At 38.6% G+C, this 15,904-nt stretch overlaps 1 protein-coding gene across 1 annotated transcript in view; it reads left to right on the top strand.

Annotated features, from left to right (window-relative positions):
* Positions 1-15,904, top strand: part of LEMD3 (LEM domain containing 3) — a 55,987-nt gene that overhangs the window by 31,282 nt on the left and 8,801 nt on the right. The window contains exons 4-9 of the mRNA XM_074827319.1: positions 3,233-3,300; positions 5,181-5,260; positions 5,340-5,488; positions 7,263-7,364; positions 8,359-8,461; positions 8,688-8,866. Coding sequence (XP_074683420.1) covers positions 3,233-3,300; positions 5,181-5,260; positions 5,340-5,488; positions 7,263-7,364; positions 8,359-8,461; positions 8,688-8,866 — 681 coding nt within the window. The remainder of the gene's footprint in view (positions 1-3,232; positions 3,301-5,180; positions 5,261-5,339; positions 5,489-7,262; positions 7,365-8,358; positions 8,462-8,687; positions 8,867-15,904) is intronic.

Below are 15,904 nucleotides of genomic sequence, written 5' to 3'. Positions count from 1 at the left end.
TTTAAAAATGGGGGTTATGTTCCCCTTTTCCAGTCAGTGGGAACTTCACCAGACTGTAACAGCTTCTCAGATGTGATGGATAGGCTTAGCCACTTCATCCACCATTTCCCTCAGGATCTGTGGGTGCATCTCATCGGGTCCCATGGACTTGTGCACCTTCAGATTCCTTAGATGGTCTTGAACCTGATCTTCTCCTACAGTGGGTCGTTATTCCTTCTCCGAGTTCCCGCCTTTGCCTTCTGCCTCTTGGGCCATGTGGCTGGACCCCTTGGTGGTGAAGACTGAGGCAAAAAAGTCATTGAGTACCTCAAGCCTTCTCCATATCTCAGGTAACCAAGTCTCCCATTTCCTTCCAGAGAGGGTCCGCAATTTCCTTAGTCTCCCTTTTATCATCAGTGTACCTATAGAAGCTTTTCTTGTTGCCTTTGATGTTCCTGGCCAGATTTAAATCTGTCAGGGCTTTGGCCTTCCTAAACTGATCCCTGGTTGCTTAGACAGTTTCTCTGTCTTCCTCCCATCCACCTGTCCTTGCTTCTATCCTCTGTAGGCTTCCTTTTTGTGTTTGAGCTTGTCCAGGAGCTCCTTGTTAATCCATGCAGGCCTTCTGGCATTCTTACCTGACTTCCTCTTTGTCATGATGCATCACTCCTGAGCTTGGAGGAGGTGATCTTTGAATATGAACCAGCTTTCTTGGGCTCCTCTTCCCTCCAGGACTTCATCTTGTACTACTCTGCCAAGCAGATCCCTGAAGAGGTCAGAGCCTGCTCTCTTGAAGTTCAGTGTGGTGACCTTGCTGTGCACCCTCCTCACTGCCCTAAGGGTCTTGAACTCCACCATTTCATGGTCACTGCAGCCAAGGCTGTCCTTGAGCTTCACACTCCCCACCAGCCCCTCCTTGTTGGTGAGAACAAGGTCCAGCATAGCACCTCTCCTCGTTGGCTCCTCTATCACTTGGAAAAGGAAGTTATCATCAACACATTCCAGGAACCTCCTGGATTGCTTATGCCCTGCTGTGTTGTCCTTCCAACAGACACCAGGGTGGTTGAAGTCCCCCATGAAGACCAGGGCTTGTGAATGTGAGGCTGCTCCTATCTGTCTATAGAGGGCCTCATCCACTTGGTCTTCCTGGTCAGGTGGCCTGTAGCAGACCCACACTATAATGACTCCTGTCCCTGCCTTCCCTTTAATCCTGACCCATAAGCTCTCAGTCGGCTCCTCATCCATCCCCAGGAGGAGCTCTGTGCGCTCCAGCTGGTCACTGACATAGTGCGACACCCCCACCTTGTCTCCCCTGCCTATCCTTCCATTCCAACACTCCACTCATAGGAGTCATCCTACCACGTCTCAGTGATGCCAATAAAATTGTAGCCCTGCAGATGTGCGCACAAGCCTAGCTCCTCTTGTTTGTTCTCCGTGCTACATGCATTTGTGTAGAGGCATTTAAGTTCTAGATTTAAAACCATACGTTTATACCAGAGACTATATGAGTGTGACACACAGTTATCCCAAGACTGCTAATCCTGAAGCGTGAAATCACTGATGATTGTGCATGTAAATTTACAGGTTGTGGAGTTTATACTGCACAGAAAGAATGGCTGCCTAAATTACATACAAGAGTAGCCCATAACTCCAATTATGGTGCTGACTTCTAAATTCAGAGTGTTTTTTGACAAAGGTGGGGTCAATTTTCACTGGTGATCTCTGTAGTTTTGCTGTTCCAGTGACTCAGGCACTTTGAAAGTCTAAGATGTTACATGTTAATTACCAAGTGAAACAACTTAAAGTAGTGTCTTTTCTGCTCACTGCTTCCTTGAAAATATGCACATGCACACAGGCTTAGTTCCAGCAGCGCTTCTAGGCCAGATAACATATGAGCACTGTTAAAAACAGTGTTTCTATTCTTTATAACCCAACAGTAAGAGAAGAGAATCCCTGTTATGCTGATGTGCTTGAAAGGTCAATTTCATTTAAATCTGTTGAAGCATATTGAACAAAACCTTGCTTTAGCAGTTTGAGAAGGACTTTCAGTCATAGAAACACCTACTTCTTTGAAACCCCCTACTGTGAATGAGACATGAAGATGCTTCTCCATAACTTGGTAGCATTTCCTAGTTTTTGCTCAGATTGCCTCGAATGTTCTTGTTTGTGTAGGGAATTCATACTTGAAGTTGCTCCATTTAAAGGGTATTCCAGTGTGGAGTAATTCCAACTTATAAAGCTTTGCTTATACTCTTACAAAGTATTTAATTTTGTATATGCATGAGCATCTTAAACTTTCCTAGCCTTGCTATGGCTTTGGGAATAACACAGCTTGGTATAGATTCAGGAAGGTAAGGTAGGTATAACCCTGAGCCAGTGAAAGACTGGATTTGTTTCCTATTTCATTGTTTTGGCACAGTAAAATCATAGTTACAGATGCCAAGATATTTTTATTTTAGAAAGATCAGGAAGAAACTGATTTGCCACTCCCTGACAGTTCTTCAGAGTTGATGGCCTAGTGATAGATAAAACTGGTGTTAGACCTCTTTTCTGTGTGACTTTGTGTTGGTATGATTGTTACTACATTGGGGGTTTTTTTGCATGTATCTTCAGTTTAGCAAAGAAAATCAGGAAGATCATGGCAAGTGGCTGTGAGGCCTGACTGTGCATATAATCCTTATTTCCTGACTACTTCTGCATACTTTCCAAAAGAATTAAGAGGATGGTAAAACCACCAGTTTCAGGCCATATTGGGATTTTGTGCGTATTCAGGAAGGTGGGGAGTTATTGTGATAAGTTGGCCAAATCTAAAATAGTTCCTGAAATACTATTATGGCTGTGTTGCAGCTGGAACTAACCTGGTTTCTATAAAAAAAATAATCCATGTTTCAGAGTAAATGGAAATTATTTGGAAGAAGCTGAGTCAGGGTACAGCAACTGATTTATGGTAACATCCTTCAATAGTTCTTCATACTTTTGTTCTACTTTCAGTGTACATACTGAAATATATTTTCTGAGCAGTACATGAAGTTGTATTGATGTGATTTGTACATATTATTCGCAGCGACAATCTCAAGGTTTTTTAACTTTCTTGAAGGAGAAGTTTGTCCAGAGATTTTTCCATATTAGTGGAAATTATTGAGGTACTCCTGCTTATGTAGATTGTGTTAACCATGAGTTTGTATCTAAGTGGTTTTGTTTATATAATGCAGTAATAAGTAGATCAGAATAAACAAAAGTTTAATTTTACCAGGGGAACACGAATGCGGCAGCTCTATTCAAAGAAATCTTACCGTCCAGGAGGCAGCTGCGTATTTAAAAGTAAGCAAATGAGGTATTTTTCATTGGTTGTATGTAAGATTTGTATAAGTTACAATTTTTAAGGCCTGGTTTCGTATCTAGTGTATTGACTAAAATTTGACTTAGTATGGAATGTTATTTGGAAATGTTTGGAATTGATGTCTTTAACACATGCTACTTATGATTTTTATTTGGGGATGTAGCGAGGTTTTGAGAGAGAGGGCAGGTTAAAGAAACTGGCTTCATTGCAATGAAAGTGCAGATAGTAGTGCTTCAGTGTCATGCAGGTTTTTTCCCTTTAGTTAAAACACCAGGGCATAATTTGAATTGATGGAGATAGATGACCAACACGAAAATCATAAGTTTATGAAATTCAAACCTCTAGAAGCTTCTCCAGAAATCAATACACTATGTTTTGAGACTTAGTAGAAAAGGGTACTGTCTTCCTTTCTTTAGGAGAAGAGGCTGACACGTGGATCTGTGCAGTGGGCCTGACAGGCAGCAGCTGTATGGAGGCACCATTCATTGATGCTTTAAATAGAAATGGTCAAAAAAGGCCTTTTTGTTAATTTGATAGGTGTGCAGTATTACGAAATCCCACTCTCTGCTGTCATTCCTCTGCCTCACTCCCCAAATAAAAGATGACTCTTGCCTTGTCTTGACAGGTGTAGGGTTTATTTTAGCCCACATTGGTGTACCCTTCAATAGAAAACTACTTGAAGCCTTTAAAAGGCTGAGAGTATAAGATTTCTTTGATTGGGTGGGGGGAGTTAAGCTGATGTGACTTTTAATATATAAACGTATAGAAATTTTACATTTTGGCAAATGTTTACATAATAAACAAAAGGGGACAATGTTAAGAGCATCCTGAAGAAGCCGCTAATACTGGTTTATGGTTTGCCAATGATATTCTGTATCTGTTAAAACCAGTGCATTGAGGGAATACATTGGAAAAAATTAAGTTGATGCCAGATAACTGATGGTCTTATCTATTGTACTGAAAAAATGACAGTTGTTATCACAACTGTTTTAGCTCTGATAAGAAGCTCAAATTCCATATGAAAATTTGTCACTTTGTATGAAGTCTTTTTTAACCCTGCAGTTCCTCATTTTGGGAGTATAAATATAACTCCTTTGTAGAATTTCAGTGTTCAGTGATAGAACTTTCATGTTTTACTCTCAAAGTGAAAATAAAAGTTACTGTTTTTTCTTAAGTGCTTATCCTTTAATTCTCAGCCAGTTACATTAAGTGAGGTTCAAAGGAAAGATGGACATAAATCTTTCTGGAATGTGTAATTTCAAATAGAATAGTAACTTTCATTTTTGCTTTTTCTGCAAAAGAACGTGTAAGGTAAACTGTGGAGACAGCCTTAGCTCAGATAGCAGTGAATGTTCTATGATAGTTGATACCAGCTAATTAAAAAGTCAATTTCTATATAGTAATAGCAGTTCTTGAACTGCAAACACTGGACTATTTGCAAAATATCAGTTAAAATTGGTTTTCCTTAAGCTTCTTTAAAAAATACCTGAACTGCTTTTATAGGACCCATTTGCAGCTGAGATTATATCTACTTTGTTTTAATCTTGAAGTAGATTTTCAGTGAGCACCGCCTAGTGGCTGAATAATTTTTTCTTGCTATAGGTTAGAATTGTTAATAACAGTGAATGTGACTTGGCTTTTCAAACAGTCCTTAATTTTGGAAATGCTAGTAAGTCTGATAGCTGCTCATAGCAGGTATAGATTCACTTTGCGTGTAGTGAACCCTTATGCAAAATCTGAAGAATCAAGAATAAAACCACATAGTTTTGGCTACTAATCTGTGCAGTATCTAAATTTTATTGTGGCATGATAACTTCCTGGTTATTTCTAAAACTACTTATTAATATTTGTATTTTGACAGAATTTAGATCCAGAATATGAAAGTGTACTTAACACAGCATTGCAATGGATCTTGAATAGTGGGGAAGATGTTGGCATAAAGTAAGTTGTCTTTATTTCTTAACTTAATTTCTTCTAACAGAATGTATAATTTTCATAAATACTGTATATTTTTGAATAGGTGTCTCAGCAACGACCCTAATGAGATGGATGTCACTAATGTGACAGATGTGAAGTATCTGGAATCCACTAGTCCAAAGATGTCTTTCAGGTGTCGTTTTCGCTGTGCATTTGTTAATGTAACTCACAGATTATCAATATTGCTTTTGGGTAAGTTAATAAAAAAACCAAACCTCTTTGTTATAACTTAGTTTCTGTAAGTGCATGGGGAAAAGTAAGCATGCTGTTTACAGGAAGTTTTTATTCAGCTGTAAAACTTGGAGTTCCTATCAGTATCTTGATTACAGTGCAGTTGGCTTTGCACTTCTCTTGCACTACTGTATTTTCACTTTGGTTGCGCTGCAGTCAGCTGAATATATTCGGGTTTTGGGAAGTCTTGTCTTTTTCCCTGCCAAAGCAATACCTCGTTTCTTTCAAAAATTCCAGGTTGAACTGATTTGAAAAAGTGAAATGCTCAGCAAAAAGACATGCTAACCTTAATTTTGAGGATATTTCACTGTTGTTCCAGGAACTTTGGAAACAAAACTACAGAAAACATGATTTTCCTATTAGGAAAAGTTTGGATACCCAATGTGGTTGTCACCAAAAATTCTTACCTTTAAGACTATGTTGTAAAAATTTATCTAATCCTTCAGTAGGCATAATTCATTTAGTCTTTGATATTTCTCTAGTTAAGTTTCATGTTCTTTCAAGTTTATTTAATTCTTAACCATACTGAAAACTATGCAGCATAAAAATATGGTACAGCTGAGTGAAGACACTTGATTCCTTTCCATGTGGATGGTTAGAAATATTGAAGATGCAGAGCTCCTCTCATGCACATATAGAATATTTAATGAATTGTTTATCCCAGTATCTTAACAATCTCATTCTTATGAGCAGAAGACTTGAGACCTTCTTCACTAGTCTTTTGATGAACCAAAAGAATCAAAGGCAAACTGTCCCAGGTTGCTGTCTTTCTGATAATAGTTGACATGAGGGTTGAATTAGGATGTGGAGGTGAAACTCAGTATCCAAGTCAACCACTGGTCTCATCAGTCACGCTGAGCAAATTGCTCCCTGTCTCAACTTTCTCATCAGTAATTAAGGTTAATATGAAACACCTTTTCAAAAATAAACCACTGTATGAATGTTATAAGTACTATAATTAACTAACACCCATTTTGGCATAAAATGGTGTCCCCTCAGTCTCTTAGATGTATCAGTTACCATTGCCTTGCAATCACAGGTACGCAAAACAAGCTGTGTAACTATTGTAACTATAATTTGTGTATGTGTGGTTTTGTGGTGAGGGGTTTTTGTGGTGTTTTTTTTTTTTCTTAGACTGTTAAGAGATCACAGGTGTAGTGGTACCCTCAGACCAAGATAGAAGAAGGAATAAGATTGTTATTTTCAGTTTATGCTGCTGGCCTTCCTAACTAGATTATCCCTTTTGGGAATAAATTTTGAAGTACTAGAAGATGAGCATGCAGTACTTTGCAAGAAATACAAATCTGTAGCTGAACTGAAGCAGTCCAGGTTAATTAGGTATATCGAAAGCATGTGACTTGTCTATGAATTAGTGAATACTGTGCATTTTCAAATCTTAACATGTTCTGAATTGTCAGTTTATGTGACTTTTGATATGACTGAATTTTTCCAATATTTTACTATTTTTCTTAACAAATGGGTAAAATTTCAAACCACAGTCATGGGATACCAGGCTATTGTTAAAACAATGAAATGGTTTTCGAAAGGTAATGCTCTTCAAAGTTTAAGAGTTTGTATTGCTGTGTTAGTAAAATATAAAATATTGACAGTGAGTAGCTTTGAAATTTGAAGTACTTCAAAATGTTAGCTACTTCAACCAAATATGTGCTGTAAAATTTTTTTAAATAACCAATGTTCTACTGCTGTATAAAGACTATTATACATCTTAATGCAGGTATAGCAGTGGTTTGGGGAGTCTTACACTACATGAAATACCGTTGGGCAAAAGAAGAAGAAGAAACGAGGCAGATGTATGATATGGTGGTAAAAATCATAGGTATGGCTTCTTGAGTCACATCTGATGTATCTGTATAAGCTTTTGAAATACTGGCATTAGTTCAGTTATGTTTTCTGCTCATTTAGTTGTCAGTCATCATGCTGTTAGTTCATGTGTTTTCCCTTTCTTTTTTTTTAATTTTTTTTTAAAAAATCATCCTTTAAACCTAATCAAAGCTTTTGGTATAAAGATTGTAATTTGTGAATAACATCAACATGGCTATAATAAATGTCCATTGACTTGGTGGTATTTTGTCTTATTGTTGAGAACAAATATAAATGCAGTGTTTGTTAAGGAGAAGTATGGTGACATGTTGCTTTCTGTATCTGGTGTTTCAGCTATCTTTAGCTAAAATATCCACTCCTAAAATGTGTGTTAGCTCTCAGTTGCATTCCTAATGGCTTTTCATAGAAAAAGCAGCTTTTTAATTAGTAACTTTGAGCAGAAATTATGTAACTAAAATAGAATACATAATTAAGTTCTGAAATTCTGCCTTCTCGTTGAAGCCACAATGTTTTCGGTAGTTTGTGTTTGTAGCTTTTAAGCTCTGTTTTGGGCCGCATTTTTACTTAAATTGTCTTACTACTTTCTCCTATGACAATCATTGTAAATACAGAGATGGTAGAAAAATTGAAGCTGTTTTCCTGTGTTTACCATTTTCCTACCTTTTTTGTTTGCAAATCAAGTTTTGTTGGGGTGGGGGGAAAGCACTTTACTTTTGAAGGTGGCTGTCTTTCCTAACAGTTAAAAGTACCAAGCAAGAGTAACTGCAAGAACTCTTTTTCTTTATTCCAAAGTTATTTGGGGTGCTTAGAGTCACTGTGTGTGGTTAGTTTTCTTGATTTGCCTTCAGCGTGGTTAGGAGGAAAAATGCTTCAAAATGCCAAAAAAACTAGGAGGGGCCTTCAGAGTAGCTGTTCATTGCCAGAATTGGTATTTTTCTTAATGTTTGCATGAACTACATAGTTACCACTTTTTCTTATGGTGTCCTCAGATCTTCTAAGAAGTCACAGCGAGGCATGTTCTGAAAATAAAGACTTGCAGCCTTACATGCCTATTTTACACGTGCGTGATTCTCTAATACCACCTCAGGACAGGTATGTTCTCTCTAGTACTGAATTTCCTTATGTGTAAATAAGGAAAAATAGTAAAATTCATCAATTAACTAAGTTAATTTCTGTACGTTGCATAGTATAATATTTTGGAGATTCTTATTGACACAGGTGGGGGGAAAAAACCCATTGGATTTCTCTTAACATGCTGGATGCCAGCTATGCAGGTTGCTGCAATGCTAACTTTGTAATTCTTGCTTCAATTTTTAAGGAGGAAAATGAGGAAAGTCTGGAATAGAGCAGTTGACTTTCTTGCAGCAAATGAATCTAGAGTTCGCACAGAGACACGAAGAATAGGTGGTGCCGAGTTCTTGGTTTGGAAATGGATGCAGCCTTCTGCAGCAAGTGACAAAATTTTAGTAATACCATCGAAAGTGTGGCAAGGCCAAGGTATTGAAGTTTAGTTATATTTTGCAAATATAATTGTTTTAATTTCTGCATCTAACTTCTAAATGGTAATTGGTTGCTTGAACATGAAAGACTTGTTTTCTCTCACGACTTTTAAGTGTTATGAACTGTCAGTGCTATTTATCTTGTTGTTCAATAGACTTTCTGTGTATTCAGGGTCTGCCTTGTTTTCAAGCAAAATGGGCTTTTCTGTTATAGCTACTGTGGAAATACAGCAGAAGTCATGTAGCCAAAATGACTTGCTTGTTCCTTTTCATGAATTTAAAAAAAAAAAACAAAAAACAAAAACAAAAAACCAACCAAACAAAAAAAAACCAAAACAAAACTCTTTAGTTGGTCAAATTCTGACATGCCTTATACTTACTGGAAGTAATGTAATTGGTTGTGTCTGACAGCAGGTAAATCAGAGCTTGTAGACTTGAGTTTCCTGCTGTTATCAGTCAGGTACCTAAAGGCAGAGTTTGGAGGGAGAGATCTTCGTTTATTTTGAAAGGGAAACTGCTGGGACAAAAGACTCCTCAATAGCCAGAACATGGATTTTGAGCATTTCCTAGTAGTGTTTCCTTTCTGTCATAAATGTTTTTCTACACTGTGTGTTTGTGTTTCAAGCTCTGGAGAAGCAAAGCATTTGGTTTAATAGAGGAGGCTGTTATACATGGATTTTGCAGTGGTCTGTCACTTTTCAGCTTTATCATGGAGCCAAGTGGCAAGAATACAGTGGGTTTGCAGTTGTCTGTCTGCAGTGGTCTTTTTCCTAGTTCCTTTTCTTTCTGCCTTTCTTCATGTGAAGCTTCAGATTTTGTGGTGGTTTTTTTAGTCAATGAAAATTTGAAGCTATAAGACTTGAATTCAAAGTTTCCCACAGCATTCTCCTGGTGAAACTGGCTGCTCGATGCTTGGATGGGCACACGCTTTGCTGGGTAAAAAACTGCCTGGATGGCCGGGCCCAAAGAGTTGTGGTGAACGGAGTTAAATCCAGTTGGCGGCCGGTCACGAGTGGTGTCCCCCAGGGCTCGGTTTTGGGGCCACTCCTGTTTAACATCTTTATTGATGATCTAGACGAGGGGATCGAGTGCACCCTCAGTAAATTTACAGATGACACCAAGTTGGGTGGGAGTGTTGATCAGCTCGAGGGTAGGGAGGCTCTGCAGAGAGATCTGGACAGGCTGGAGCGATGGGCTCAGGCCAACTGTAGGAGTTTCAATAAGGCCAAATGCCGGGTGCTGCACTTGGGCCACAACAACCCCCAGCAGCGCTACAGGCTTGGGGAGGAGTGGCTGGAGAGCTGCCAGTCAGAGAGGGACCTGGGGGTGTTGATTGACAGCCGGCTGAACATGAGCCAGCAGTGTGCCCAGGTGGCCAAGAAGGCCAATGGCATCCTGGCTTGCATCAGAAATAGCGTGGCCAGCAGGGACAGGGAAGTGATCTTACCCCTGTACTCGGCACCGGTGAGGCCGCACCTCGATTACTGTGTTCAGTTTTGGGCCCCTCACTACAAAAAGGACATTGAATTACTCGAACGTGTCCAGAGAAGGGCAAGGAAGCTGGTGAAGGGTCTGGAGCACATGTCGTACGAGGAGCGGCTGAGGGAACTGGGGTTGTTTAGTCTGGAGAAGAGGAGGCTGAGGGGAGACCTCATCGCCCTCTACAACTACCTGAAAGGAGGTTGCAGAGAGCTGGGGATGAGTCTCTTTAACCAAGTAACAAGCGATAGGACAAGAGGTAATGGCCTCAAGTTGCACCAGGGAAGGTTTAGACTAGATATTAGGAAGTATTTCTTTCCAGAAGGGGTTGTTGGGCATTGGAATGGGCTTCCCAGGGAGGTGGTGGAGTCCCCATCCCTGGAGGTGTTTAAAAGTAGGGTCAACTTAGCGCTGAGGGATATGGTGTAGTTGGGAACTGTTAATGTTGGGTTGATGGTTGGACTGGATGACCTTCAAGGTCTTTTCCAACCTAGACAATTCTGTGATTCTGTGAATTCTGGATTGCAATGAAAAAGAATAGTCACTTCTATTAGTGTCTGAGTGTGAAGGTAAATGTTTAAAGTGAAATCTTAATTGCCAGTTGTTTAAATATTGTGGCTTTTTTTAAAGAGTCTGTCTTGCCTTACATTCTTCTGTAATGCTGTATTATCTCTCCAGCAGAACTGAAATGAATGCTGTGAGAATCCTAGTTTATAAACTCATCAGCTTAATTGATAGTGAGGGAGGAGGGAGTGGTTGCTTCTCCAGTTTTTAGTTCAACTTTTTAAATCAGATGTTATCGAGGTTGTATTGTGCATTACTTCTATGGCATTGAACTAGATGCTGAAAAAAAGCCTAGTAAAAAACCAAACTTTTTGCCCTTCCTAGTCCCACTTAAAATATAACTTCCCGCTGGCAAGCAACTGCACTCTCACATATGTTCTTCTGGAATATGCTGATTTTGGTCCTAGTTTAATTAATGCAAGTAGTAATAGTCTTCCTTCTTTTACTTTTTACTGGTATACATTTTTATTTGTAAGAAACAATGTTTTTATTGTTTCCTATAAAAGAGGGTACAGTTTAAAGTAGCTCCTTCCAATGTGATTATTTCCTTTCCAAAGACAGGCAGAAAGAGCTTCTTTGTGGCCTGGAACATTTATGCTGTAGCAGGCTTGATTGCCCAAGTAAAAGTACTGCTAACATTTTGCTTTTGTCCCAGGCCATTTGCATGTTTTCATAAGTTCTATGTATGCTTTCAGCCCTCAGGTCTTAAATTTTGCTTCAAAGCAAAACCAAACAATTCTCTCTGTCAACTTGAAAAGTCAAATATTTTGAGATGTTTGCAGATACTTGCATGTTATCTGATCAGGGTCTTAGTCTTGGGACCCATTTCTTGCTTGTTTATGCAAAATGCTATGTTGGAATATCATTATATACTACTTAAAGTTATGCTACTGGTTTTAGCATTATGTTTCTCATTTTAAATCATTCATTGGAAAGGAGGGCTGCTTTTTTTTAAATACATTTTGAATACCTCTGCAGACTTGAGGTTCTGCAGGCATTGTCTTGCAGTAGTAGTAACACGACGTTCTTCTGTGGTGACAACTGTGTTACATGATTTCTGTTTCTCAATTTTAGTTAGTAAGATGTGAATAGTAACTTTATTGAGGGAGTGGCAGAGCCTTTTCTTTCTAGGACATTATCCATTAGGGATGTGGAAGTGCCTTAGGTGCAGTGCAGAGATGGTGGGTTTCGTCAACAGCTGTCTCTGTTCATTTCTGTAACGCTGTCATCATCGATTTTCAAACACTCGAATGTAGCTTCTGCAAGCTATGTGTATTATAAAGATGAATCTTCTACGTAGTTTATTGTTCAGTAACAGACTGTGAAACATGACACTCCAGTTCTGGAAGTTCTCATTTACTGCTTATTTGCTCAGAGATTTTCTTGTCCTGTTTGGTTGCAGTATAAATAGCTCCATAACATTCTGTCCTGTATTAGAAATTGGACTTTGTTTTCCTTCACCCAGAAGACTTCTCAGTGTGAGATAGCTCAGGTGCTGCTTTGCTACATTGAATATATATTCAAGACTCTCAACAGAACAGTACTTTCCAAAACTTCCTAGAAGAACAGCTACTGTTATGTACCATCTGAATTTGAGCATCTGATACCTACTTTAGTATACTGTGAATGTGGACAGAGTAACTATCAGCAGTGGTTTTTATCTGTTATGTTGCCTAGAGTATGTACTTAAGACTCTATGCTTTCTATTGAATAGGATATGTTAAGATTTATACTGTTTCAGTTCTTTTAAGAATAGTTTTCTTAGTTTTCTTGTTACATTTGTAGTTCAGCAAAGATCTTTGAAGAATTGAAATTGCATACTTTGGCTCTAACAGAAGGGCATGGAAATAAGGGTGGCTGAAATGACATGGGTCATTTGGGCTCTGTACATCTTGCTAGTCAGCAGGCAATTTTCACATGCGAAGACTTTCTATTTTGCTTTCCTTGTTTTCATAAGACTGTTGGAAATAGCTGGAATACATAACTCTCATACTTTTTGCACAGCTGTTTCTTTCCTGATATTAGGAATTCTATATGTATGTGTTCCTTCTTACATATTTGGAAGGATAGATTAACTGGAATTAAGTTTGTCCTCCAGTTTTGATGTTTTAATATAGAAGTTCATAAATCTAAATACTCTTCAAGACTGCTAGGTCCTGAACAAACTCAGTACATATAAAATCAGAATGAATTCTTGGGTTTGAATCGTGTAAATAAATTGCAAGGTCACAATTTTTTTTAACCTTCTGAGATCAGGTAGTGCTCTGTAGCAGAGCACAGTACCAAGAGTATGTGCAATTGAAGAAGAAAGCCTCTTGACCTGTCAGTATAGTGTGTACTAGGATATTGGTAGATGATAGCCTGCATTGTAAATATGGGACCTGTAGCATTCATGAAGATCTAGGCTCTACTGTCTGTTAGCAGCTAGAGTTCAAGCATCACTGTGGCATTTTGTCCTGTCCTTCAGGATGCAACCTGTGTTTTGACAGACAGCTTGGGATCTTTTTCTTCACTGGGTCAGAATACAGTCCAGTGTACTTCCTTTGAAATATTATCTACTGGATACAGTAGATGTATCTGTCAAAAAAAAAAAAAAAGGTAGTTAAAGTCATTGTAAGATGACGGACAAATATGAGTGATGTTTTGAAAGCAGCTGACAAGAGAACTGTCAGTTGAAAAACAATCTTGAGCATGCCAAAGCGTAATTTAATTAAATTAATGGGGGAAAAAAAATACATTTCTAGTGTGTTCAGTTTGCTTTTGAAAGAACAGATGCTATTGTCCTATCATGCCTTTGATAACTAGAGCTCTAAAGAAAAATAGGTAGGCAGAGCTCCAATGTAGCTAAGCTAAGAGCTATAGCTAAAGTTCCTTGACAGCTCTGGAAATGAGATAAAGAGGTTCTCTGAAGTACCACATCTAGGGTGATATTTCATCCTGCAGCATGGAAGATAACCTGTTACCTTGTGTGAATGACACCTCTCCTCCCTGGCTTGTGAGAATACAATCCTTTCTCCATGTTACCAAAAAAAAAAAAAGTTCCATTCTTAACTGTTGAAAGAAAACTCTGGATTTTATACTTGTAAAGTTCTGTACCCATCCCATGATGATTTTCTATAGCTGAACTTAACTGTATTAAACCCCAAGTCAACCACACTCTCCTCTCTTAATAACATCTAGTAGTATTTTGATTTCAGTATCTTTCCTGTTTACTGAAGAACCTAGTGTCGTGTGAAAGTGTGTGACTTCAACATTTTCAACTAAATGTTTTATCTTTTTGTTCTTGCCTTTGATAAGAAGGTTTAGTACTTAATAAATTACAGTGATCTGTGGCTTAACATGAATAAATCTGTTCTTCAGAAATGTGGTTACCTATATTTGATGCAAGTCTTCAACCTTATCAGGTGCATCAGATCCACATACGAAGATCTGTTGGGCTGTCTTGTAACCTGTGATGGTGATACTGGGGAACCCCTTTAGCAATAATACAGTAGTAATTCAAGAGGTATAGAAAGCTGTACTGCAGTTTCTTAGATGTTCATTTTGAAATCTGTGCAAGAGCCACTTGTTCCATCATACACCTACTCCAGTCACAGTGATAAAGAGGTTGTTGAAGTACATGCTTTTAGCTGCTGCTGTTCTTTGAATCTGGAATGATAGTCATATTCAGTTTAAGGTACTAAAATAAAGTACGTTATGATTGAAATATAAAGTGGATTCCTTTTCTTGAAGGTACTCACTAGTCCCTAAGGGGAATTTATGGAAGTTCTAAAAATTTTCTTGTCAGTGACTTATTGCACAAAGTTGTGCTTCTGCTTTCCTATTTCATCTCCAACTTTTTTACCCTCATCTTGTAAGTCTTACTGTTGAGATCTCTTTAGGAAAAGAAATGGCATGTGAGGTGCCTGGTTAATTACGGTGTAGCTTAGACTGTTGTCCTGCAAGAATGTCTGCTTATGCCCTTATTGTGGGGAGTATTTTTGTATGCTCCACACCAGTGTAAATTTTCAAAAAATCAGAACTGTAATCGGAATAGGTTTGTCACTTAAAGTTGCTCTTTTGAGGGAAGGGGGAGAATTAATTGTTACAGATGTGTAATGACGTTCTAGAGACATCTGTTAACTGCTCTATTTTGAATTTTGCTGTGTAGGTACAGCATTATTTTTAACTTGCCTGTGTCCTCCCAAGCCCCCCCTTCTTGGTGCCGTGTCTGGTATACATTTTAATGCTTATTACTGTGCTAGCATTAATTTTGTACCTCATTGATGTCTGTGGCCATTTTTTTTCCTTATACATAAAAAGCTCCACCTAAGTCGCAAAACTTTGTTTTAATTTACTGTGACTTTGAAACATTTTTGAGAAAAAGCAGAATTCATCTTTATGTGCTGCACTGCCCAGGGCACACTTGCTCTACTAGTATGATGTTACATTAAGTTGGTAGCAGATTAGTTTTGTGCTGGTGGTGTGCTCTGTATGAAGTCATCTCTGCAAGCACCTGAGATCTTCCAAAAGGACATCAAGATTAATAGAAATTGGAGCAGGCAAAGCTTGGTTTTTATAGGTATCTACACTAAAGCATGAATTTAGTTACTTTTGCATAGCTTAAGTGTAGCTGCTGCCTTAAAAGTATGGTGTTCTTGGAGTTCATAAACAGCTTGCAGAAATGTTGATCCTCTGGGCCTAGGGTCTCTGCAAATAACCTTGCCATTCTCTATCCTTGGGTTAAAACCATGTGCTGAAATAAACCTAGCTATTAACAATCAGCACATAATTTCCTCAACCCCACGCCTTTTCAGGTCCAGGTCCATGACTAGGCAACCCCAAACCACCTTCTCCAGTACGGTGTGGTGCCCCAGTGTACAATATGCTGGTGACATTTCACTTCCCCCTCTCCGTGCCCCCCCCCCGCCCCCGCCATCTGCTGGAGCCAACCTACATGAGTAGCTTAGTTCTGTAAAGTTTTTATTGTATACCCTATGTATAATTTCTACTC

Source organism: Strix aluco, chromosome 5, assembly GCF_031877795.1.
Source record: "Strix aluco isolate bStrAlu1 chromosome 5, bStrAlu1.hap1, whole genome shotgun sequence".
In the NCBI taxonomy this organism is placed as follows: domain Eukaryota; kingdom Metazoa; phylum Chordata; class Aves; order Strigiformes; family Strigidae; genus Strix; species Strix aluco.
The sequence above is the reverse complement of the archived record's forward strand: the minus strand, read 5'-3'. Positions and strand labels throughout refer to the sequence as shown.